The sequence below is a fragment of the Hyaena hyaena genome, unplaced genomic scaffold (assembly GCF_003009895.1).
Source record: "Hyaena hyaena isolate Hyena2069 unplaced genomic scaffold, ASM300989v1 scaffold_20, whole genome shotgun sequence".
NCBI classification, from domain to species: Eukaryota; Metazoa; Chordata; class Mammalia; order Carnivora; family Hyaenidae; genus Hyaena; species Hyaena hyaena.
The window spans coordinates 5,502,063-5,526,917 of record NW_024080652.1 but is presented as its reverse complement, the minus strand read 5'-3'; the positions used below and the strand labels follow the sequence as shown (position 1 = coordinate 5,526,917).

General features: G+C 40.3%; 1 protein-coding gene across 2 annotated transcripts in view; it reads left to right on the top strand.

Annotated features, from left to right (window-relative positions):
• BAIAP2L1 (BAR/IMD domain containing adaptor protein 2 like 1) overlaps positions 1–24,855 on the top strand; it is a 93,681-nt gene that overhangs the window by 25,642 nt on the left and 43,184 nt on the right. For both annotated transcript variants that reach the window (XM_039226077.1, XM_039226076.1), the window contains exon 3: positions 4,357–4,443. In XM_039226077.1, coding sequence (XP_039082008.1) covers positions 4,357–4,443 — 87 coding nt within the window. The remainder of the gene's footprint in view (positions 1–4,356; positions 4,444–24,855) is intronic.

Here is a 24,855-nt window from a genome sequence, read left to right as displayed (position 1 = left end):
TTTTACTTAATTATTTTTACGTGCTTAATAGTGAACTTTTGAAATATCTTTAAGTCGTTAAAAATATTTAATTTTGTGGAAGCTTGCAATGATACGATATTGGTGTATTTGAAATGAATAAATGAAATCATTGTCTATTATAAGTGATACATTTTAGTTAACAAATCATGGTATTTGACATGACTCATTCTTTTATATCCTTGTCATAAACATGTTTTCTACTTTGCAAACCAAATTCTTTGTGAATTAATAACATATATGAAATGTGTACTTAAAATATTTGTTAGTGTCTTGCAACAGAGGAATTATTCTCTTTTTATTTATGTAGAATAATTTCTTGCCTTTGGGTATATAACTTTTGATAGTGATATGAGAAAAGTTTTAGCCTGAATGGAAAAACATCAAAGTTAAAGGCTGAACTTAAAATTTTCATTTCAAAACCAGTGCTCCTTTTAAAATGAATTCAAGTGTTGGCTTTTGTCTGTCTCTGTGAACCAGAGTTCTTTGCTAGTTTCAAGAGGTTTCATTGGAGAAAGTTGACATGCATCTGCATGTGCATTTGCTCACTAAGAGGTGAATGTTATCAATGATCACCTTAAAAACTTGAAATGCTAATAATCACCAGATTTTTAACACAGGCACAATAATTCTCCTTTTGTAACAAGTGTCACCCCCAAAATATTCAGACCCCATTTTTACCCTCTACCCTGGTTCACAAAAACCACCTTGTAATATGAGTTGAAATTTTAGTTTCCGATGGTTTTAGATTTGAAGAAAACTTCAAATCAAGTTCTGGGTCTTTTATGATTTCTTTTTTTCCCCTCTTTCACCATGCCATACCTTCAGCTACTCCCACTTGAGGTTTTGAAAATAAGCCTGTAACCTCATACACCCTCAGCATAGGCATGCCCCAGGAAAAGGGGTATGGTAGCTAGACTTTGGATGACAGGTGCCCAGTTGTCATAGTCATGGAAAAGTAAACTACATAGTTACTTTCTTCTGGGTCTCTGTGCTGTTGGGACATTATCACTGTTGGGAAATCATCTCTCACCCCCCAAGCGATCCGTCACCTCCCATTTCAAAGAGCAGGAGACTGGTTTTAGAGTTCTTGCACAGCTGACTCTCCCTCAATGACTGCTTAGTCACAAGGCCACAAAGTCATTGTTTTAGATGTCCCTGTGAAGGAAGTCATGATGACCTGTGATTTTTTTTTTTTTTTTCTTCTTGCACTTGGTGCCTCTCTGAGGCAGAGTTTTACAAGGTGACTCAGGGAACTGCCAGCAGCTAGGTCTCCTCCTAAACAAGGCTTCTCCCCAAAGGGACTATTCTGCACTTTTAAAATATTTCCAGAATTTCTGCAAGCCATCTGTTTTTTACTGAAGCCATTGAGAAATTGAGATAAATTTGTAAAGTCCCTGATAAGAAGTATATCAGGGACTGTAGTATAGTTGAGGATGCCAGATGTGCATTCAGCACTTAGGTCATAAGTCAGGCAACATTCAGTTAACAAAGAGCAGTGTCATGGGAATTTGAGCAGTGAGCTTGTTGGGGAACGGAGCAGGCGAGAGGCCTTGTGGGAGCTGTGCAAGCTGACAGATGTTAGGTTTTGGGCAGAAAAGACACGTCCAAGTGAAGATCTGAGGTCTAGACTGTCATGGGTGAGAAGCTGTTGGGGAACAGTAAAATACAAGGTAGAATGGGGTCATATTATTAATGCATGTGAACGCAGCATCAGTTATCTATTGCCACATGACAAGGTATCTCTAAACTTAGTGGCTTAAGACAACAATAGTTTTATTTCTCAAAGTCCTGTAAAGGCAGTGCAGTTCTCTGGACCCCTGGTGCTCGGCTCAGTCTGGGAGCCTGGGCTCCCTCCTGCCGGCATAGCAGGCTGTTCCCAGAGTGCAAACCCCTGTGGAAGTCATGCTTGCTGGTACCCTGTTGGCCAAAGCAAGTCACATGACCCTCCCCCCCCCAAATCAATGTATAGGGGACTGCAAAGGTTGGGAATTCTTGGAGGTGTGGTTTATCCAAGGCCATTACTATATAAATCTATCATGAACTTCAGTGGAGTGTGGGCTTAAACTATGGGCAGTGGAAGCCTTGAAGGTTCTTGAGCATAACTGTAACCTAATGAAATCATATTTTAAAATCATAATTTTCTGGTAGCAATTTGCAGATTAGATTGATGAAGTAGTTGGTCAACCACTAAAATAGGACAAATACGCCTCCGTTCCTTAAAACAAGTGATAGAAAATCCCTTAATGTATCCACAAAGGGAGGATGTCAAAATTATGAGAATAGTATTTTTTATTAAGTTCTGGATAAATTATATAGTTTTTAAAGCTAATTCAACTTTATTATAAAAGCAAGAATATTTTACCATTCTGAGGCTAAATTGTTTTAAACATAAGTCAACAGTTAACAAAAAATTTCAATTTCATGTGTGGGTGCCAACTGAAAATTTTGTTTATATATTGTGTAAAACTGTATGCCATTTTCCCACTGATCTGCTTTTCAGCTTATCAACATCTTACAATTTAAAATCTTCTTATTAAATACTGCGTCTATTAACTTGCCAGTTTATTGACTATAAACCTTGTTTTTAGGTAGAGTGCTCTCTTTTTCAGTTCTAGCTGAGACCAAAGAGTTGAAAAACACAGCAATTTAGAACTGAGCAAGTAAATTACCTTAGCTGGAGTTACGTGCACTGCCTCTGATTTGCCATTGACCTTGAGCACGTCCCAGCATATCTCCACTCCACTCTCCTTCAACAGGGTGATAACATCACTGACCCATGTCTTAATATTCTTGGATAGGTGAACTTAAGTAGGTGTGGAAAGTCCACATTAATGCTACTTGTTATTGTTTGTTTTTACATTATACTTTAAGATTATCCTCAGTCTTATGAAACAACTGTATAATAGAACGTTACATTTCTTAAACTTGTATACATATATACTAGAAACCGTAACTTTTACAATTTTTTTCAACTCTACAAGAAATACTAAAATAGATGAATTTGCCATGAAAATACTACTTTTTTGGCCAGTAATAGCCTCAGCCAGACTTGTACATAATTTGTTCTGAGATACCCCCCTTTTGCCTCCCCCCTTTTTATACTTGAGATGTCTTTTTTAATCCACTGTTTTAAAACAGCAACCCTTATAAATTGGGGCAAAGCACTTGGTATGGCCACTGGTTTTCTTCACAGTAAAAGGAAAAGAATCTTAGAGATTCCTAAGGGCTCTTTTAGTTCTAAAATTTTGTATTCTTCAAAGTCAGTCTTTGAATAAAGCAAATAAATTATTTTCTTCAAAACCACACTAAATAGGCTAGGTGTTGTTAAAAAGCTTGCTTGTTGTACATCATCAGTCTTCCCAAACCTAGCTTGTTGGAAACTGAAAGAAGGAATCCCTATTAGCTTCCATGCTCGTGCTCTTAGGGCATTTTATAGATGACCATCTTTTGTTTCAGAAATGATAGCAACCTTGCTTGGGGAGGTCATGTCATTAGAAGTAAAGGCAAAATTCAGACCCAGGTCTGTCTTGCCTTTGACTCCCCTTCCCAAAGGAAAAAAAAAAAAAAAGGAAAGAAAAAGAAAAATAAAAAACGGGTTTCTGCACCTTATAATTTAGTCTTCAGAGTCAGTTTGAAAGGAGAAATATTATTTTTAAGAGAATTAGAATCCAATTGATATAGCAGTAGAAGCTTTCCTTGTTTCTGCCAAAAAAGTAGTATGGGGAGAATAGAACATTCAGTTATTTTTCAGACAATTCTGTTGTGTTTTTGGAGTGATAATGTATTTAAAATATCATAGATTTCCCCCCCCCAACAACAAGTATATTATTGTTTGTGGCTCAGAATAACTTTTTCAATAGAGAAAGTAAAAATGCCATTCAAAGACCAGATTCCTGGGCCACCCTGTACAAATTCTTTCAACTAATAGTGTTGCAGACCTGTGTGGCTGTAGAATAACCAGCTGAGAAAAGCTCTCTTGCTGGAATGGCTGTGTTTCCAGCCCTAATTTCATGTTGGAAAACACACCTCTCTGGAACTGGCATCAGAAGGCAGGGCCTTTTCTGGACTTGCAGTGCCTGCTGCTGAAGATTCCCCAGGACTGGTCCAAGGTGAGGATCCTGTGGGGCTTCCCACTGGGTGGGAGCCTCCGAAAGTGCAGTGGAGGGACGTCCCAGCTATCAGGGACAAGCCCTGCCCTCCGAGAGCTGCCCTTCGCACAGCCCAAACCTTCCTGCAGCCACAAGGGACTGAGGGATATTTGGAAGCAAACCTCCACAGTACTTCCTCTTTTCCTTGTGTAATTGATGTTTTTTGTGTGTCACTTTCCCTGTCTAGCTATGATCCTTGCAGGAAAAGCCTACTACGACGGAGTGGCCAAGATCGGTGAGATTGCCACTGGGTCCCCTGTGTCAACAGAGCTGGGTGAGCTGTTCGTCCATTATGTACAAACACAATTTGAGCTGGTTCCAGGGCCTTTCATCCTGTGAGCCCTCAGAAGAGCACACGAGGTGGCCCAAATCCAGAGTAGTAGGACGAGCTAGCGCAGCACTCCAGTGTGGTGTTCACTTCTGGAATGATTGAGTTTGCTGTGGTCTGCTGGAAGTGGAGCCTTAGTTAGAGGGCAGGCCAAGGCCAGTGGCTGGCCTCCCCACTCCCTAGGAATTGGAAATAACTTAGAGGGCCCTAGCCCTTTCCCTTGGATCCCTGGAGCATGAAACCTAGGGAGCTTTGACCTACATTCTTAACTCTCCTGACTCTGGCAGGAGAGTTTCCTGTGACTCACCTAGCAGAAAGGCAGACTCCTTTACATCCTGCTCTTGGCTCTCGCTGCTTCCACAGTTGCTCTCAGTTGTGATTTTTCCGGTTTTGCTGGTATGAATCGATCTCCTGTGCACACGTGGAGGGCAGCCACAACCACAGCAGTGCCAGCTGTGGAGGGAATCTGGGTTTCTGTTTACAGAGTCCATTCACTGCATCCTCTCCTAAGGGTGGAAGAGTCGCTGTTTTTCCTTTTCCTAATAGCCCCACACATAACCATTATTTTTAAAATTTGTTGATTATGTTTTATTTTACAAAGGATAAGATTTCTGGCTTCAAAATGTTATAATTTGAAAGACTCAGAAACATCTGCAGAGGAAAATATTGGTAAAGTGTGTGTAGTTAAAGAAAAGTTATGCTTCTCTGATTAAAAGTAGAAAGGGAAGATGGGGGCAGGGGTACGTGTAGGAACATATATTTAGGGTTAAGATAATTCACATCATTTCTATATAAAGTGTGTTAATAAGGTCTTTCAAGATTGCTTGGAGAGCTCTTACCTGACCCATAAAAGCGGAAGAACAAATTCCAGATGTGATAACAGTGATGGGGGTGCAGGCTGGGCTACAGGGTGTGAAGTGGGCCTGGGCACCCAGTAACATTCTCTTGACAACTTCTGTTCTTGAGGAGTTTGTAAAGAGTCTTGAAAACTAAGCCTGAAGTGATGTTGTGTGATGAAGAAATCCGTGCTGCTGTATTTAATAGAATCAGTTACAGGCAGAAATTTGTCAAAGCCCTGACTTGTGTTTTGTTTGTGCCTAACTTGTGCATGTTCTGGTGAGGTATGGACAATAGAAACTGTCCTCAACAGAGTCAGTTTCATAAAATACACAGTGCGTTGTGTAGACAGAAGCAGATAGTAAAACTTAGGACATTTGAGGGATGATGAAGATGATTAGAGGGTTCCAAAAATAGGACTAAATTAAAAAGACACATCCTATTTGTGTCAGGCCCAAAGGGAAAATGTGTGACCCTTACATTAAACCATATGGTGCTGATTCACCGTTACTCAGTTTGCCTTTTTAATGTTTTATGGTTCTTGCCACTGTTTAAATAAGATTTCTGTTCCACACCTTACTTTATTCAGCTGCAAGTTCATAATGTTGAATCAGCTATTTCCACAGCAACCGTGTTGTTGCAAACACAGGCTGAGAACTTCAGTTTCAATAAGGAAAATATGTTGCAATGGTGAGATTTTCTTTCATGTGGATGTGTATTTTATCCAGAGGGAATGGAAATAACTTCTGTGTCTTATTTTTGTCTCAAGTTGTCTTTTTGCTTATATTACCATTTCATATAGTTAGTAATTTTTTGCTCATCTACAGCAATTTCATGATAAAGTACTACCCTAGCAAGAGGTGCTTTTGGAGCCTAATACTTGTCTTGATTTGCTTTGTTTTTCATATTGTTAAAATTTAAACTAAAATACTGCCCTATATTTGTTTAAATTCTCTGTATGAAAAAGTAATGAACAATTCACAGAAAAAGATACCAAAGGTAGAAAATTTTCCTCATTTTTCAAGAAGGCTTTATTATCTGATTTCTGACTTTTGGCGTTGGTATTCATAACTTTATTACAAAACATTATAAATTCCATCTGATGAAACTGAAGGGGCGTTTCATATGTGAAGATCATGAATCATTTGTAAATTTTCATTCCTTTCCCTCTTTCCCCTCATTTTCCCTCTCCCCCTACCTCAAGTCCTATAGTTTAAAATCTTTCAGTTTAGGGACACCTGGGTGGCTCAGTCAGTTAAGCATCCAACTTCAGCTCAGGGCATGATCTGTCTCATGGTTCATGAGTTCGAGCCCCACATTGGGCTCTCTACTGATGTGCAGAGCCCACTTTGGATTCTCTGTCTCCCTCTCCTTCTGCCCCTCCTCTGCTCACTCATTCTGAAAAACAAATAAACGTTTAAAAATAAGTAAATAAATAGGGGCGCCGCCTGGGTGGCTCAGTTGGTTGAGCATCGAATTCAGCTCAGGTCATGATCCCACAGTTTGTGAGTTCAAGCCCCACATGGGGCTTGCTACTGTCAGCACAGAGCACGCTTCGAGTCCTCTGTACCTCTTTCTCTCTCTGCCCCTCCCCCCGCTCACAGGCACATACACTGTCTTTCAAAAATAAAAACATTTTAAAAATAATATATATATATAAATAAAATTTTCAGTTTAAAAATTTTGCTTGGGAAGGAAGTGAATGGGATACTGAAAAATTCTTCTTTCTTTTTTTTTTTTTTTTTTTTTACATTTAAAGTTTTAGATTGAGTGGAATAGAGGGGCACAGGGAGTGCGAGAGAGAATATCTTAAGCAGGCTCTATGCTTAGTGTGGAGCCCGACACGGGGTTTGAGCCCACAACCCTGGGATCATGACTTGAGTCAGAATCAAGAGTCAGACATTCAACTAACAGCCACTCAGGAGCCCTAAATTCTTGCCATTTCTAAAACTTAGATCATAAGAGTAGTTTTCAGTTCAGTGTGGAGGTTCCTAAGGAAACTAACAATAGAACTCCCCTAGGACCCAGCAATAGCACTGCTAGGAATTTACCCAAGGGATACAGAAATGCTGATGCATAGGAGCACATGTACCCCAATGTTCATAGCAGCACTCTCCACAATAGCCAAAACATGGAAAGAGCCTAAGTGTCCATCAGCAGATGAATGGATCAAGAAGATGTGGTTCATCTATACCATGGAATACTACATGGCAATGAGAAACAGTGAAATCTGGCCATGTGTAGCAACATGGATGGACCTTGAGGGTGTTATGCTGAGCGAAATAAGTCAGGCAGAGAAGGACAAAAAGCATATGTTTGCACGAATAGGAGGATTAGGAGGAACTTGATGGAGGACCAAGGGGGAGAAGAGGGGGGGAAATGGTGGGGGAAAGGGAGAGAGGCAAACCATGAGAGACTCTTGAATGCTGACAAAAACTGAGGACTGATGGATGTCGGGGGGAGAAGGGATGGGCATGGAGGAGGGCACTTGTGGGGATGAGCACTGGGTGTTATGTGGAAACTAATTTGACAATAAACTATTTGTAAAAAAAAAAAAAAAAAGGAGGGGGAAGGATATTATGATCCAAGTCAAAATAAAATAAAAACCTAATATTAAAAAAAAAAGAGTTTTCAGTTTAACATTGAGTTAAAAAATATTTGTTAATGTTTATTTTTGAGAGAGTGCACCCACATGTTTGTACACATGAGCTGGGGAGGGACAGAGAGAGGGAAACAGGATCCTAAGCGGGCTCTCTGCTGTCAGCACAGTGTGGGACTTGAACTCACAAACCATGATCATGACCTGAGCTGAAATCAGAAGCTTAACTGACTGAGCCACCCAGGTGTTCCTGAATTAAAATATTTTTTAACACTGCTATAGATCATACAGTCTTTCTCATTATACATACATACATACGTACACACACACACACATGTAGATATCTTCATAGAAATTTGCTGTGAGGATTCTACTTGGAAAACTTGGCCAAATGCCTTATGAGTGTTAATTAGAGTGGCAGAGTTGAGCATTTCAGTCTCTTGTCTCACTGAAAAAAAGAGCTATAAGCTGGAGGGGAAAGTTGTTTAGCTTTTTACTTTTGTCATTTGGTTGGTGCCTATTAAGACCAAGCTGGAGCATTGCCATTTCTGGTTTCTGTCTATGGGTTTTTCCATTTAGATATCCCTCTTGACACATCAGCCCACCAAATGCTATGTGAATAATTTTAAGATGCTTTTGCCTAAAAGTACCAAATACCCAGTTAATAGTGGTTTAAGCATTAAAGCTATTTATTATCCCACATAAGAAGGCCAGGAGTAACAAGTTCCTGGTTAAGTAATCACTACTGAGAACTCAGGTTCCTTTTCTCTTTCTACTTATCCTCAAGCTCAGCTCCTCATGGTACCAAGACGGCTGTCATTGCTAGTCTCACACATCACATCCTCCTCCTTCCTGTTGTACCCAAAAGCAGGAAGAAGAGTTTCTTCTACGATGTGCCCTTACAAAGGAAGAAACCTTTCCCTGGGAGCCCTAGCACACACACCCTCTCACGTCCCATGAGCCTGCAGCCAGACAGCTTTCCCCAGCACAGTTAGCTAAGGAATACATCTGAAGGGGTGAGGAGAGAGCTGTCAGGAGACCCTTGATGATGCCACCATGTCAGCAGCTCTGGTATCAAAGGCCTTGTTTCAGCGACTTTCAGTGAAAAGAAAGGACTTAGAAAAATGTCCTTGCTTCCACTATGCCCCAGACTGCATAGTGCTTCTGCTTTCTGTGTGTGTGTCTGATTCAGACAATGTCTTTCTCCCATGTGGGATGTTTCACTATCTGTGTGTACTTCAAACTTTATGATTGTTGTTTCTCCTGGACACTTGTTTTTTTCCCAAAAACCACAATCATCCTTCCCACAGCCTTCTATCCCTATTTGGGAAGTGGGACTCCAAGCACAGAAGAAGAGTTAAGGATTTGGAGGTAGTTTCTGTTTTTCTGCCCTTTTGTTTTTCTTTTCAGCCTTTACAGTGTCTTGTAATCACAAACTCTTCGGTCCATTTTCTCTGCCTCTGCTTCTCTCTCCTTCCCTTCCTTCTCTCTGTTCATGTGTCTGCATGACCTCACACCTCACTTTTGAAAACTGGGGGACTAGAGAAAAAAAACATCATCTGTGATTTTACCACTCTAATACAACCACTTTGTCACCGCTATATGCTTTTCTGGTCTCTTCTGTTCCTGTGGGTGTGCTCTTCGACAGCATGCCTCAGCAAGACATGGAGGGCTGGCCCTGCAAAACATGGGTGCTGACGGGTGTTGTTTCATCTCATTCTCTAAACACTACTGTGAGTTGGGTGTTGGCATTTCCATTCTCTCTGTTTGGTAGGTAAGACCTAGAAGGGAAGGATGTGCCCTGGATCACATAGTGGATAACAGATGGTCCGACTTTAGAATCTGAGCTCTTCACCTCTGCTCTGCTTGCACTGTGCTTCACTGAGGCGAAAGGGACCAGAAAGAGCCATTCAAGAAGGGGCCCCTGAAAAGGAAGGAGATGGGAACCCCATGATGGGGACCTTTTCAGTCTGCAGGAATCAGAGTGTCAGAGTAGCCAAAGACTGGAGGGACTGGTAGTGTGCTGATTAGAGGTCACCGGCCCCTTTGGAAATGGTGGTTGCACTGGGGTGCTGACCATAAATGCCAGGTGTTACATGATGGGGTTAGGAAGGATGGAAATTACAGAAAAGTTAATGTGTGTGTGTGAGAGAGAGAGAGAGAGATGTGTTATATGGTATATATGACTCTTCTCAAGAGTAAGTGCCTGACTTGCACTTGTACTGCTGTGCTTCATATAGAAACTCAAGTCTCCGTCTGTGTACAACTTCTTACATTGCCTCATCTCATCCTCAGGAGCCTCATGGATGAATTCTTCTTGCTTTATTTGCAGGGTGGGCAGTAACCCAGTGTTTCCTTGATGTGGCTGATAGGCCCTAAGGGTAAACTTGGTGATCATTTCTTTCTGCGTGGGGGTGAGAGAGAATCTCCATGGTCAACCACATTGTGATTGCCAAGCCAGGCAAGACAGAATGGGGGTTGTAGAGTTGGTGATCCCTAGGGGGCATGGTAGGTGGCATCGGTGCTGCATGGGTCATAGAGCTTCCACCCACCCCAGCTGAAGCACAGGGAAGATCCTGTGACCTAGGATGTGGAGGCCAGGCCAAATTGTATTTTCCCCTGAGACTCTGGCAGGTAGCATATTACCCTACACCTGAGAGATGCTCAGTAAACTTTGTTGAGTTTTGTTACCTTGCTACTGTCATCTTGTGTTACTTTGGGCACCACTTCATGATTATGCACAGGTTGGCATGCCTACAGGGGAGGATGCCAACATCTTTTGGGTTGTCGGAAGAGGAAATGAGATAATGTACTTTTAGATTCTGTAGTTGTAAAGACCAGAAAGATGCCTCTCTGTTGCCACTTCATATATTCATATGTATTTGAGAACTCAAATTGTTCTCAAGGTTGTTTTCATTGACGTTATCCTGTAGAATAGGTAATGTCAGTTTGTAAGAATATACATTTCCTTGCTTATTCCTGATTATTCATGAACCAGTTTTTCAGTTCTCTCCATTGTATCTTTGTTTTCTATTTCATGACTCTCTACTCTTTCTTCTTTATGCCATCTTTAGGATGACTCTGTTATTTTTCTAACTTCTGAAATGATACATTTCATTCATTAATTTTACATACAGGCCACCCCCATTTTTTGCACAGCAGTGTAGGAACACACAAATGACCATGCAAATTAAAACTGTCAAAAGCCATCTTAATCATCAACAGGGAAAATTATGATTGTCCTATGACCTTTAAAAAAATGTTTGTTAAGGGGCACCTGAGTGGCTCAGTCTGTTGAGAGTCTGACTCTTGATTTCAACTCAGGACATGATTCCAGGATCATTGGGATCAAGCCCTGTGTTGCACTCTGTGCTGAGTGTGGATGCTGATTAAGGTTCTTTCTCTTCCTTGCTTGTACACTCGTGTGCTCGCTCGCTCTCTCTAAAAAAACAAAAGTTTGTCAAAAATCCTCAAAATTCTCTTATTCTCAGTTATAAATGTATACGGAAATGGAAAAAAGAGTGAAACTAGTATTTATTTCGTACACAGTAATTTAAAGTATTAGAAACACTGACAACGAAAGCATTTTTCTTTGTAAAAAACTTGAGTGGTTTCAGTGGCACTTGTCTCCTTCCCCGGTAACTCAAGATACAGAGTAGACGTCTTACCTAAGCTTTTATGGATTGTCATGCTCCTTCCTAACCCTACATCAGCTTCCAATACTTTATCCTTTGTGACTTCAATGCGACCAGATATTCTCTAGAGTTCTTTTTAATGTGCAGTTTTCTGCTGGCATCACTTTCTCTGAAACCTTTTCATTTTTTTTTTTTTTCCATCACAACCACTTTGCTCAGTTATGGTGATAAGTTTGGGCTTCACTCAGTTCTTGTGGCTGCATATCCAGAGTGTCTCCATGTGCCACAAGTGCCCACATTCCCACAGGCAGCTACTTCTTGAACTCTGTTTACTTTTGTTGTTATGTTTTTCATTTCTTTGCTGTACTTCCTCTTTCAATTTTCGTTTTTATAACATGCACATGGGTTTATCTCTGGGGAGACAAGGAGGCAACACATCTCTTGCACTTTGCTGTCTGAGTGCCACACTGTCTTCATCTCTGTGACTTCAGAATGCATCCTGATATCTAGAAGTAGACCTCAGGTAGAATAAATCAGTGCTTACTCAAGGGTGTCTTGGCTATTGTAGGACTTTTGCATTTACGCATCTTTTAGAATCAGCTTGTCAAGTTCCACTAAAATACAGTCTCCTAGGATTTGGACTACAGATTGACTCTGAAGATAGATTTAGGAAGGATTGACATCTAAGTAATACTGAATTTCTAATACATGAATATGGTACTTTTTAAAAATTTACTTGGGGGGCGCCTGGGTGGCTTAGTCGGTTAAGCGTCCGACTTTCGCTTAGGTCATGATCTCGCGGTTCGTGGGTTCGAGCCCCGCGTCGGGCTCTGTGCTGACAGCTCAGAGCCTGGAGCCTGTTTCGGATTCTGTGTCTCCCTCTCTCTCTGACCCTCCCCTGCTCACGCTGTCTCTCTCTCTCCTAGAAATAAATAAAAATATTTAAAAAAAAAAAAATTTACTTGGGACTTCTTTAATTTCTGTTAGCACTGTTTTTTTTGCTTTTAATATAGAAGTCTTATACACATTTTTCATATGCATTCTTAAGATACTTATGGTGATTTTTGTTCTTTTAAATGGTACTTAAAATTTTTATTTTCCAATTGGTTCCATTGAGTTTTCAATTTCAGTGACTATTCTTCATCAGTATTAAGTTCTGTTTAGTTCTTTTGATATCTGCAAATTAATTTTTGTCATGTTTTTTTTTATAATTGCTTTATTGAGATATAATTAACATGCAGTACAATTCACTCACAGTGTACACAGTTCAGTGGATTTTACTAAATTTACAAAGTTTTAAATTACCACCATAGTTAACTTTAGAATATTTTCATTACCTCAGAAAGAAATTGTGTCCCATTAGCAGTCAACTTCCCATTTACCCTCAATTCCAGCTATATGAAATGATTAATATATTTTATCTCTAATGAGATAAAACTGTTATATTGAACAGTTTCATATAAATGGAATCCTACAATATGTCATCTTTTAAGACTAGTTTCTTTCAATTAGTATAATGTTGAGATTCACATTGTAGCATGAATGAATACTTTCCATTTATGGATGAATAATATTATATAGATATACAATGTTTTGTTTATCCATTTATCAGTTGATGGACAGTTGGGTTGTTTCTACCTTAAACTATTAGAAATAATGCTACGATGAACATTTGTGTACAAATTTTGTGTATATGTATTATGGTTTTTTTCTCATGGGTGTACACTTAGAGCAATTCCTGGCTCATATGATAACTCTAAATTTAACCTTTTTGAAGAGGTTCCAGGCTGATTTTCAAAATTCACCATTTTACATTCCCATAAGCAGTATGTGAGAGTTCCGATTCCTCTGCATCATCCATTTCCTGTCATCGCTTTGCTGACATTTCCTGTCATCGCTTGCTGTCTTTTCAATGATAGCCATCCTAGTGAGTATCTAGGTAGTATCTCATTTGGGTTTTGATTTACATTTCCTTAGTGACTTAAACAGTGTTGAGCATCTTTTCATGTTCTTACTGGCTATTGCATATCTTCTTTGGAGAAGTATCTATTCAGATCCTTTGGCCATTTTTAATTGGGTTGTCTTTTTATTATTGATTTTGCAAAATTTTTTAAAGTTTATTTAATTTGAGGGAGCAAGCACATCACCTGCATGTGTGCAAGCAGGGGAGAAACAGAGAGAGAGGGAGAAAGAGAATCCCAAGCAAGCTCCTCAGGTCAGTGCAGAGCCTGATGCAGGCTTCACCAACCATGAGATCATGACCTGAGCTGGAAATAGGAGCCATAAGATTAACTGACTGAGCCACTCAGGCACCCTGGAAATTAACTTTTAATTTGGGTTTTGTTTTTATGTTTTGATTCCTTTTATTATCTCTGGAGCAATTCTATTATTTGAAGTTCTTGAAGGTCTAGTTCTACTGATGCTATTATTGTGCCTCTGGATTCTCATTCATGAAGGATTCTCTCTAGTTAAGGGTTTTATTGTCATCTTTCTGTTCTCTTCTTAGGTTGGGGTAACACCTATGGAGGTATAAAAGTTTTCTGCCACTGAAAGTCACTAAGAAATAAAAAGGAGAAATGCCAAGCAATGGTAGAGCTTCTCTGATTAAAATATATTTAAATAATATAGTTTACTTCTTAGAAAATAAAAATAACTGGTGTAATATGACTTACTATTTGATAAAATGCATTTTTTTAAGTTTGTTTATTTATTTTGATAGAGACAGAGTGTGAGTGGGGGAGGGACAGAGAAAGAGGGAGAATCCAAGCAGGCTCCACAGACACTGCAGAGCCCAGCTCAAACTCCTGAAACTGAGCCGATGACCTGAGCCAAAAACAAGAGTCAGACTTGTTAACCAAATGAGCCACCCAGGCGCACCTACCATTTGATAAAATTCTTATAAAATGTTTAGAATTTACAAAGCAGGAGAAATGCCCCTTTATTTTGTTTAATGCGTTTTAACGGGCACCTGGGTGGCCCAGTCTGTTGGGTGTCCGACTTTGGCTCAGGTCATGATTTCACAGTTCATGGGTTTGAGCCCTGCATCTGGCTCTGTGCTGACCGCTTAGAGCCTGGAGCCTGCCTAAGATTCTGTGTCTCCCTTTCTCTGTCCCTTCATTGCTAGTGCGCACTCTCTCTCTCTCTGTCAGAAATAAATAAGCTTTAAAAAAAAAAATCCATATGAACACAGGTATAGTGCAAGTTTTGCAGGGCAAAGGGAATCAGACTTTATGGAAAATATTTTAATGTAAATATCCAAAATGTGTGAGTTATTGTAACTGTCTGAAACTTTAAAAGTAGTAGCAATTTTTAATTTTCTATAAATCTGCTGGATACACCTCCTTCCTCTGAAAAAGTCATATCCTGGTCATTTTCTCTTGAAAATGAAAGGCTTTTTATGAATATAGTCTCTTCTCCTCTAAGTAGACATACTTAGAAAATGTCATTGGTTTTTTTCCAACTGTAATTGAAAGTAAAATATTTTTTAAAATTTTTTAATGTTTATTTTATTTTTGAGAGAGACAGAGCACAAGAGGGGGAGGAGCAGAGAGAGAGAGAGGGAGACACAGAATCCAAAGCAGGTTCCAGGGTCTGAGCTGTCAGCCCAGAGCCCAACAGAGGCCTTAAACCCATGAACCGAGAGATCATGAACTGAGCTGAAGTCAGATGCTTAACTGACTGACCCATCCAAGTGCCCCAGAAGTGAAATACTTAATCATTCAAGAGAAATACTAAATTTTAGTCATTTTTATGATAAATGGTCGAAACCTCTTGAAGATAACAAGAATTAGCATATAATTTTAAGTCTCTTTCAAATTTATTTTGCTAAAGTACCACCTTTTATTAGTTGTACCTTAACTGCAGGGGGTGAGCAAACCAGAGCCAGAAAGCTAGCCAGCACCTGTTTGTAAATATAATTTTACTGGAACCTGGCCAGGCCCCTTTGTTCATGTAATGTCTTTGGCTGCTTTCGGGCTACTATGGCAGAGTGGAGTGGTTGCAACAGAGAAGTTTGTCCCACAAGGCCTTTCACAGGCCCTCACCCTGAAGGTGGAAGACCTTTAATATCAGACCGTTGTTTACATGTGAAGACTGAGTGACTGTGTGAGGGAGTTGATATCCTTTTTTCCTAAGAAAGGCAGTTCCTTACCACCTGCTAAGTGCTTGGGTTTAACATACATGAACAGCCACAGGAGTATGTGCTCAAGAGCTCAACCACTTTGCCTCGTTGGGAGGAACGAATGAACAAAGAGCTTAAAACCAGAGCTCTATAGTCAGGGTTGGCAGGTAAAATATTTTAATCCATTATGTTTAATTGTTAAATAATAAGCCACTTGAAGAATTCATTATCAGAGTGTGTGTTTGTAGTATTTGTTCAACCCAGTTTAGTACAGTTCAACCCAGGAACAGTACTCATTTAAGAGAGGAAACTGAAATATGAATAGAACTTCCAGTTAGGTCCCTAAATCAAACAATGTTTATTTTTAAAAACTTAGAAAATATTGAAAAAGTAGAAAGAGAAAACAGAAATGGTCCGAGGAAAATGTTTTGGCAAAATATTTAAAAGAAAGTATGAGCCAGTTGTTTCATTTTTAAAGCATGGAAAAATAAAGCTTATTCTCATTTATTTCTCAGAAATAACATGAGACTTCCTTTGGAGAGTTTACAAATTTGCTGTGAGGTCCTTACAGCTCACCATTACAGAAATTTAGGCTGTATGTTGTTCTTGTTTAGTCAGCTGTTACATTATTTTGAATCATTTATTAATTTGTTTGGCCCACTTTCTTAAATTGGGTACAAAACAGAAGATTTATCTCCTTGTCACCAAGGAACCTACAAAATCACAGGTTTTCTTTTGTTATTGATAGAATGCCTATAGGTCATGCAATTTATTTTTATTATTCTTTTTTAGGTCAAGCAATTTTTAAAAATATAATTTTGTGTTGACACTCAAAATCAGTCTTAGGTCTTAAAAATAAGAGCAGGAAGAAAGTATTTTAAATGTCTTTAAAAAGTGTGTTTTAATGTTTGCTTATTTTTGAGAGAGGGGAGGGAAGGGGCAGAGAGAGAGGGAAAAATAGAATCCGAAGCAGGCTCCAGGCTCTGTCAGCATGGAACCTGATGTGGGGCTCGAACTCACAAACTGTGAAATCATGACCTGAGGCAAAGTCAGCCACTTAACCAACAAAGCCACCCAGACACCCCAAAGATGTGCTTTTTCTGATTTGCTGTATCTTATGACAGTCACGATTATCCTGCTCCTTAAAGTTGGGGGGTGGGGGGAAAAGGTTGTGTTAAATAGTGAACCATCACACAGTCTGAAACTGATTGAACGTGTATGAGTCTGCATTTTGTGGGGTTTTTTTTTTTAATTTATTTATTTTGAAAGAGAGGCAGTGTGAATGGGGGAGGGACAGAGAGAGGGGGAGAGAAGAGAACCCCAGGCAGGCTCTGCACCATCAGCGCAGAGCTGGATGTGGGGCTTAAACCCACAAACTGTGAGGAGATGACTGGATATGAAACCAAGAGTCAGAGGCTCAACCGCTCCTGCATTTTGTGTTTTCACTGGATAGTATCAAGATTTTCTATTTTTTTACTTGGAAGCACTTATGACATGACCATTTATTAATTTTTGTTTAATTTCCATTTGGGATTTGAAAAAAAGATTGTACTGGAATTGTACATGTAACAAATACCTTTGGACTTTGCAAGTGACTTTTGTCTATTCAGTTTTCAAGTAGAAAACACTCAGCAGGTCTTTGTCCCTTTGGGAGCAAGAAAGATCTAAGCTATAGTAACTGTAGAGAAAGATAGGCTTATAATTTAGAAAGTCTACATATGCATCTGCCATTTAAGTCCCCATATCAAAGGGATATTGGTATATGTATAAATTCCTAAACTTTAAGAGGGTCTGTATTGTAAATTGTACTAGCTTACAGAAATTGTTGTAAGAAAAGCATTCTTTTTCTTCGCTTTGACATAACTACGTGTGCAAAGCACTATAATTAGTAAAAACTAGAGATGTAAAAGCTAAGTCATCAAACCGAGATTAGTCAGTTGAACATTTAGTGCTTTCTGATTCCATGGTGGGCACATCCTGAATGTATATCTGAAACATCATTGCCTGTTTTTCATAACTTTATTATATTTGCCCAATCTCTTACATTTTTGAATTTTGAAATATGTGGAAAGAGAATTATCTTGTTTAAACCAAAGTTTCAGTGAGTCAAATCAGTCTTCTTGAAGGATACTGTGTGTGCCATTAACTCAGGGTGGAGAGAGTGTGGGAGTCCTGATTCTCACACTCTCCGCCATAGCTAAAGAAGAGCTGGTCAGGGGCCACTGCTACTGCACAGGTCATGGTAAGGGATAGTGGCTCAGGAGACCCCATGGGCTTTGCTTCACCACCATCATTGTTGATGGGAGCTGGTCACATTCTCTTAAAAATGCTGGAGGAGGGTCTTACTATGTTCATGGCACTGTGCTAGGCCTGAAGTTATGTGTCAGAAACAAATTCACTAAGTTCTAATACACAAATACAGGAGGGGAAGGGACTTTGGGGCATACCAAGAAAAAGTGACTCTAGCAACAGCAAAGGGTGTGGCCTCTGTGACAGGCTGAGGAAAGAGGATAAGTAAGTAAAAGGGAGAGGGATACGCCAAAGATATGTGTTGTTGGAACATGATGTGAGCTGGACTTGGCTTTCCAAGCACACTGTGAGGCTGTGGTAGAAAACAACAGCCATGGTCGGGTATTGGGTAGACTCCTTGTCAGTACAGGTGGGGTTCTGACAGTTATTAATCTTCAGCCACTTGGGAGTAAATGTACTTCCTTAGGTATTCTCCTGTTCCAAGTGACTTAAAAGTATTAAAAGTAAGGATGTGAACAAGCATATGAAAAGACACTTAATATCATTAGCTATCAGGGAAATGCAGATCAGAACCACAGTGAGCACTTCATACCCAACAGACTAGCTATAATTTGAAAGACAGACAGGAGCACCTGGGTGGCTCAGTCAGTTAAGTGTCTGACTTCAGCTTAGGTCATGAGCTCATGGTCTGTGAGTTCAAGCCCCACGTCAGGCTCTGTGCTGACAGCTAGGAGCCTGGAGCCTGCTTCAGATTCTGTGTCTCCCTCTCTCTCTGCTCCCCTCCATCAAAAATAAACAGTAAAAAAATTTAAAAGACAGACAATAACAAGTGTTGATAGAGATGTAGAGAAATCGCAGCCCTTGTTCATTGCTGGTGAGAATGTAAAAGGAAGCACCTGTGTTATAAAAGAGCCTGCCAGTTCCTCAGAATTTTAACAGAGTTATGGTGTGAGCCAGTAGTTCTGTTCCTTAGCTCTAAAGAAACCGGAAACATGCCCACACAGAATCTTAGCAGCACTGTTTGCAGTAGCCCAAAGTTGGAAACAACCCAAATGTGCAAGAGCTGATCAACAAATGGATGAACAAAAGGTAGTGTATCCTTATAATGGAATATCACTTAGTCATTAAAAAGAATGAAGTACTGATATGTGCTACAACATGGGTGAACTCTGAAAACATGCTAAGTGAAAGAAGCCAGATAAGGCCACATATTCGTACATGGTTTCATTTGTACGAAATTTTCAGTCAGCGAATCCATAAGAGACAGAAGACAGATTGGTGGTTGCTAGGGACTGGGGGAGGGATGGATGAGGAATGACTGCTAATGAGTGCAGGGTCTCCTTTTTGAGGGGTGAAATGTTTTTGAGCTGGTTAGTGGTGATGGTTGTACAGCATTATAAATATACTAAACATTGCCACTTATAAATTTGTGTTACGTGTATTCTACCCAAAAAAACAAAAACAAAAACCCAAAAAGGTAAGTATGCGGATCTGAGAAGTTCCCAGTACAGGGCATCCTAATTCATTCCTACTATAAACAACATACTAGACCTTGTATTAATTCAGGAGGCTAGTTGCATGTTACCTAGCCCTGTAGAAAGTGCAGGCAGCCTAGCAGCAATGTCATGACCATCTAATTATGTATGACTTTATTCTCCTGAACTTTTCAGCAGAAATCCAAAAATCTGAATTAGGACCCCAGTTGGTCAGAAATATTTTAGACCGTTTGCTCTGTGCTGTGCAGCACGTCTCACACGTGCTACCTCCTAACCTCTCCATAACTTGTGAAGAGTTTTAGTTGGCCTCAACTCAGCATGAATAGCACAATAAATGAATTTTGCTGGTGTTAACAGGAATTCAGAATTCAGGAGAGTCCTGCAGTTCTCAAAACAGTCCTCTGAGATGGGGATATTCTTTCCACTTTATGGACAGGTAAACGGAAGCTTGGTTTAAGTAACTTTGTCAGCCTTCAGACAACTAATTAGTGGTGAAGCTCTCCATGATTCCATGGAGACTGAAGGGCTTCCCCCAGACTCAGGGAGCCTCAGCCTTAGGATGCCTCAGGTGCAGCACAGCTTTTAAAATCCTATACTGAAGTCTGAATTTGTGATTTTGTATTCCTTAAGGAGGACCCCATTGAAGTTGGATTTCTACATAGGGAACAAATTATGAAAGTAATCTTTGAAATCTGGAAGACGAGGCACATGACAGAAGGATTTGGATCCCCTGTGCCTTGTTCCTTAAACCCAGTGGAAAGAAGAAACAGGAGGCCAGAATTGATTCAGCATAGGAAGTGGCCTTGGGACACGTCTTTCTATAAAACCTGCAAAGGAGCTGTGAAGATGTGCTCCCAACAACGTTTCTAGAAGGATGCTGCGGTGGAGGTGTCCTAACCCTCCTTTAGCAGAGTCGGCTGGAGGGGAAGGCTGGTGAGGCGAGTATGTGAAAAGTAGATATACTCTAGGATGAGCTTGGAGATGTTAGTTGATCAACCAAATGAGTATCACATAAGGGTACTGAGCTGCTTCCAGTCTAATGTGAATTAGGTTTCTCTAGGCTCTTTGGAAACCATGGCTGTCATTTACAACATTCATAAACTTGGCCCCAGCTTCAAGGTATCTACAACACAGTGAGGGAGATTAGGGAAATATATACACACTTACCTTTAATACAGGCGAGAGTAAGAGATGCAAAGGCTACAGGATTTCATGGGAAGAGATGATTAAACCCGAGTCTGGGAGGTGGAGGGAAACTGCGTGTCTGGGGAGGCTGACGATCCTGATGGTCAGCATTGGAAGTGGAAAGGGTGTGGTTTCTGGTGGGGGGAGCAGTTGGGGGAGGGGTATATTTCATTTTGCCTGGAATTTAGGACCAGTAGGATCATGGGTGTAATGGGTACCAATTGAAGTTGCAGCCTTGTTATTTTGAGTGCCAGCTGACAGATTGTGTTTGTCTCATTTCAAATTGAAATACAAATTAGTATCAGTAAGGCTAAAAGATTTTGAGTTATTAAAAGCTGACTAATATTTTAAGAGCATAGGTTCGAAGATAAAATAAAAACTACAAGATGACTAAAGCGCAAATTGAATGGCAGGCCCTTTACAACTTAGACCTGGACTCTTAGAGTCCAGTATAAGTCTCCCCCTGTGACTCTTGAGGGCAGTGAAGCTGACACATAGATGACTCTGTAATTATAACTCAGCCATGGCTGACAGTGGCTTCCATTTCTGTAACAGTAGAAATTTGTGACATGCTAAGGTCTCTTTCCTGTGCGTGCGCAGGAGTATGATTAAGTATTTTAATCTTCCCTCACTTTTATTTTCTGCTCAATCCTGCCCAATTTCCCATTTCATATTAATATTTTAAATAACTTATGAGTCCTCTAAGAAGTTTAGAATTCTACTTTCATTTTATAATGAGTATTAAAATATACTTCAAGTTTAAAAAAAAATTAATACCTTTACTGAAAAATGAACCTAATAAACACATTTTCTACCTTTATTATCTTAAAATGCCTGTTTTAACATAATTAAACCTGTGGCTATATAAACTATTTTGTGCGCTGCTTTTTTTAAATTTAGCATTCTACTTCTATTTCTTTGTATTAGTAAGTAGTCGCTTTATTCATGTTTTTGATGGCTGCCTGCATTTCACTTCTTTACATTTTCCTCTGTTGGTACCAAGATGGAGTCCCTGTGGAGGAACTCCAGGGGTGAGAATCACTGTATACAGATGAGTACAGGGTTTGTTTCTTTTCTCTTGTGAAAAACTGCCCCTTAACTGTTGGGGGGTGCGAGTCAATCCATGGTATTTTGAAAAGCACATTAAAAAAAAAACAACACACATAAAACCAGATATTTAGTAATCAAGGGATTGCAGTTTTTCTTCCCTCATTTAAATCACAGTATAAATAAGCATTTACTATCTGGTAGCTTTGTTCTAATCACTGGGGAGAACACATAGAAGTCCCTGCTCTCTGGGAACTTACATTCTAGTAGGTGGTAAACAAACATGTTTCATATGCCAGGTAATAACAAGGTGAGGCACTGGGTGATGGAGAAAAGGAGTGGAATGAAGCCATTTTAGGGAGAGTGGTCAGGGACATGCCAGTAGGGAGAGAGCTCCACAGGCAGAGGTCTGGAGAGCCCATTCCAGTGGAGTCCAGCAAGTGCAAAGTTCCGAGGCCTTGTGGTCTTGGGTCCCAGTTTGGAAGCCAGTCTGGTTGAAATGCAGTGAAGGATGGGAGGGGTGGGAGAGTGAAGTCTACAGGTATAGCAGGTGCGAAGGTGGGGCCAGGTCACATTAGGGGTGGGTCTTGGTAAGAATGTTGCCTTTTAATCTGAGGTGAGGGTAGGAAGCCTCTACATGTTTGTAGCTGAGGCGTGATTTGGTTTGACTTAACATTTTAAAAGCTTCTTACTGGCTTTTGTCCATAGAATCGAGTGTAGGCGGGTGGAAACAGGGAGATGGATTGGGAGGCTATTGTACCATCCCAGGTGAGAAAGAATGGTGGCTTGGACTGGCATTGAAGGTGGAGACAGTGGGGTTTGCTGTACACTGGATGACAAGTGTGGAGAAGGGGGTATGGTGCGGGAAGGGGACAGGGTCAGGGTTTGCTTTTAAATGTGTTGGGTTTGGGATGTCCTTTAGGCAAGTGGAAATGTCAAGGCGGCAACTGGAAATGTGAGTCTGGAGTTCATTGTGTTAACCTGTAGTTCTATATCCCTGTGAACAAGTCAGGCCCTGTTTTGCTTGCCAGACCACATTGATACTTAACATTCCATGCCCTGTGGCTTCCTTCCCTCAGTAGGAAACCAACAATTACTGAGGATCACAGCATGCCAGGTGCTTTGCTTCCGTCTTTTTTGATTCTCACCAGGTCCTGGGAGGGGCTATTTATTTACATATCCATCTTACAGATGATAATTGTAATGGATAATCCTCTTTTTATGCCTCCCTAGTCCCCTTCCTAAAACACTTTCTGGTTTCCAAAGTTCAGGTGCATGGAGTAGTTACCATTGACCACTCTGTTTGGGAGGTAGGTTGTGTGTGTGTGTGTGTGTGTGTGTGTGTGCGTGCGTGTGCACGCTCACGCATATATATGTGTGTTTGGACCTTTGTAGGTGGGGGTGGCTGATTTTCATGGGGTGCCTTGAGGAGTCAGTCCCACCACTTTGGTTTTACTTCCTGCATGGCCCTGACACTCTGAACTGAAATGGTTTTAAGCCACCAGGCCAGCCCTCACCCAAGTGATAGTGCCCAGCCCCCCAGAGGTAGCCTGCTCCATTTTCGGACAACACTAATAATTAAAGTGTTCTGGCTGATGTCGAGTACACATTCCTTTCCCTATAATTGACACATACTGGGCATCATTCTGTCCTTGGGTACCCAGTAGAGAAAATGTAATTCCTCCTCTACATGGTTTCTCATTGCATATCTGAATGAGGATGCAGAGTAGTTGAGTGCACAGGCTTTAGATGAGACCTGAGTTCAAATTCCAGCTCTACTACCTCTTAGCTCTTGTGTAAATGTGGGAAAACCCTTGAACCTCGCAGGCCTTGTTTCCTCCTCTGAACAGTGTGGGTAACAGCAGTACTCCTTTCTGGGTTGTGAGGACTAACTAGAAAAGGTCATCTCTGTATAGCACTGAGCACAAACCTTGGGACAAGGGAAGAACTCAGTACCTGTGAGCTGCTTTTACCTTTGAGGATCTGACAGTGTGTGCCCGTGTGTCATCTTGTCCTCTCAGGTAGAGAAGGTGAGAAAGACATCAGAACTACAAAATCACAGAGCTACTCTCTCCTCTGTGTTTCAGGTGTTCTGGGGGAGTCAGCGAGCTAATATAAAAAGATTCTATATTTTGTGTAAACCCCCTTAAATTCACATAGTAATAAGACTACCTTTCTTGGGGTGTGTGGTTTTAGATCAAAGAAATAAATCTCTTTCCATCTGAAAGTTGGGAGCTTCTTTTATACTGTTTTTTAAACTTGTTCAATTAGAATTGGTTGCTTTAACAATGAAAACCCTTAGTTCTTCTTAATTTTTTAAGTGTATTTTATTTTGAGAGAGAGAGAGAGAGCGAGAGAGAACGCATGCGATCAGGGGAGGGACGGGGGAGGAGGGTGGGAGAATCCAAGCAGGCTCCACAGTGTCCGCACAGAGCCCGATGTGGAGCTCAGACTCATGAACCGTGAGGTTATGTCCTGAGCCAAGATCAAGAGCCAGAGGCTTAACTGACTGAGCTACCCAGGCACACTAAAAATTCTTCACTTAAAATTTTTAAGATGGTTTTGCTTAGTAATGCTGAACTGAAATAGCCCCTTAGTGCCTTCCTTATCTACATATTGTCTTCGTCTTCATGTTTTGGGGTCCTGTTTCAAAATTTTAAAGAAGTTTTAAAGAACTTTTAAAATTTCAGATGTAGCATTTTTTAGACTTGAAAATGCTTTTTTTAAAATTTTTTTTAATGTTGTATTTATTTCTAGGAGAGAGAGAGAGACAGCGTGAGCAGGGGAGGGTCAGAGAGAGAGGGAGTCACAGACTCTGAAACAGGCTCCAGGCTCTGAGCTGGCAGTCAGCACAGAGCCCGACGCGGGGCTCGAACCCACGAACCGCGAGATCATGACCTAAGCGAAAGTCTGGACGCTTAACTGACTAAACTACCCAGGTGCCCCCAAAATGCTTTTAATTAATTAGTGATACCATAAGGAATAATTAGTTTTCAGTTTCATTTATTATTTATAAAACACTTGCTTTCATTTTTGTTTGTATCAAAATGGTTGTATTTTAGCCTTTACTAATCAATGCAAAACGGAAGATGAATAATTAATGTTAACTTATTTCAGTATAATAGCTTGTAGAAAACTTTTAAACTTTTGATGCTTTTTTTATATTTACATTAAAGAAAACAATTGCTT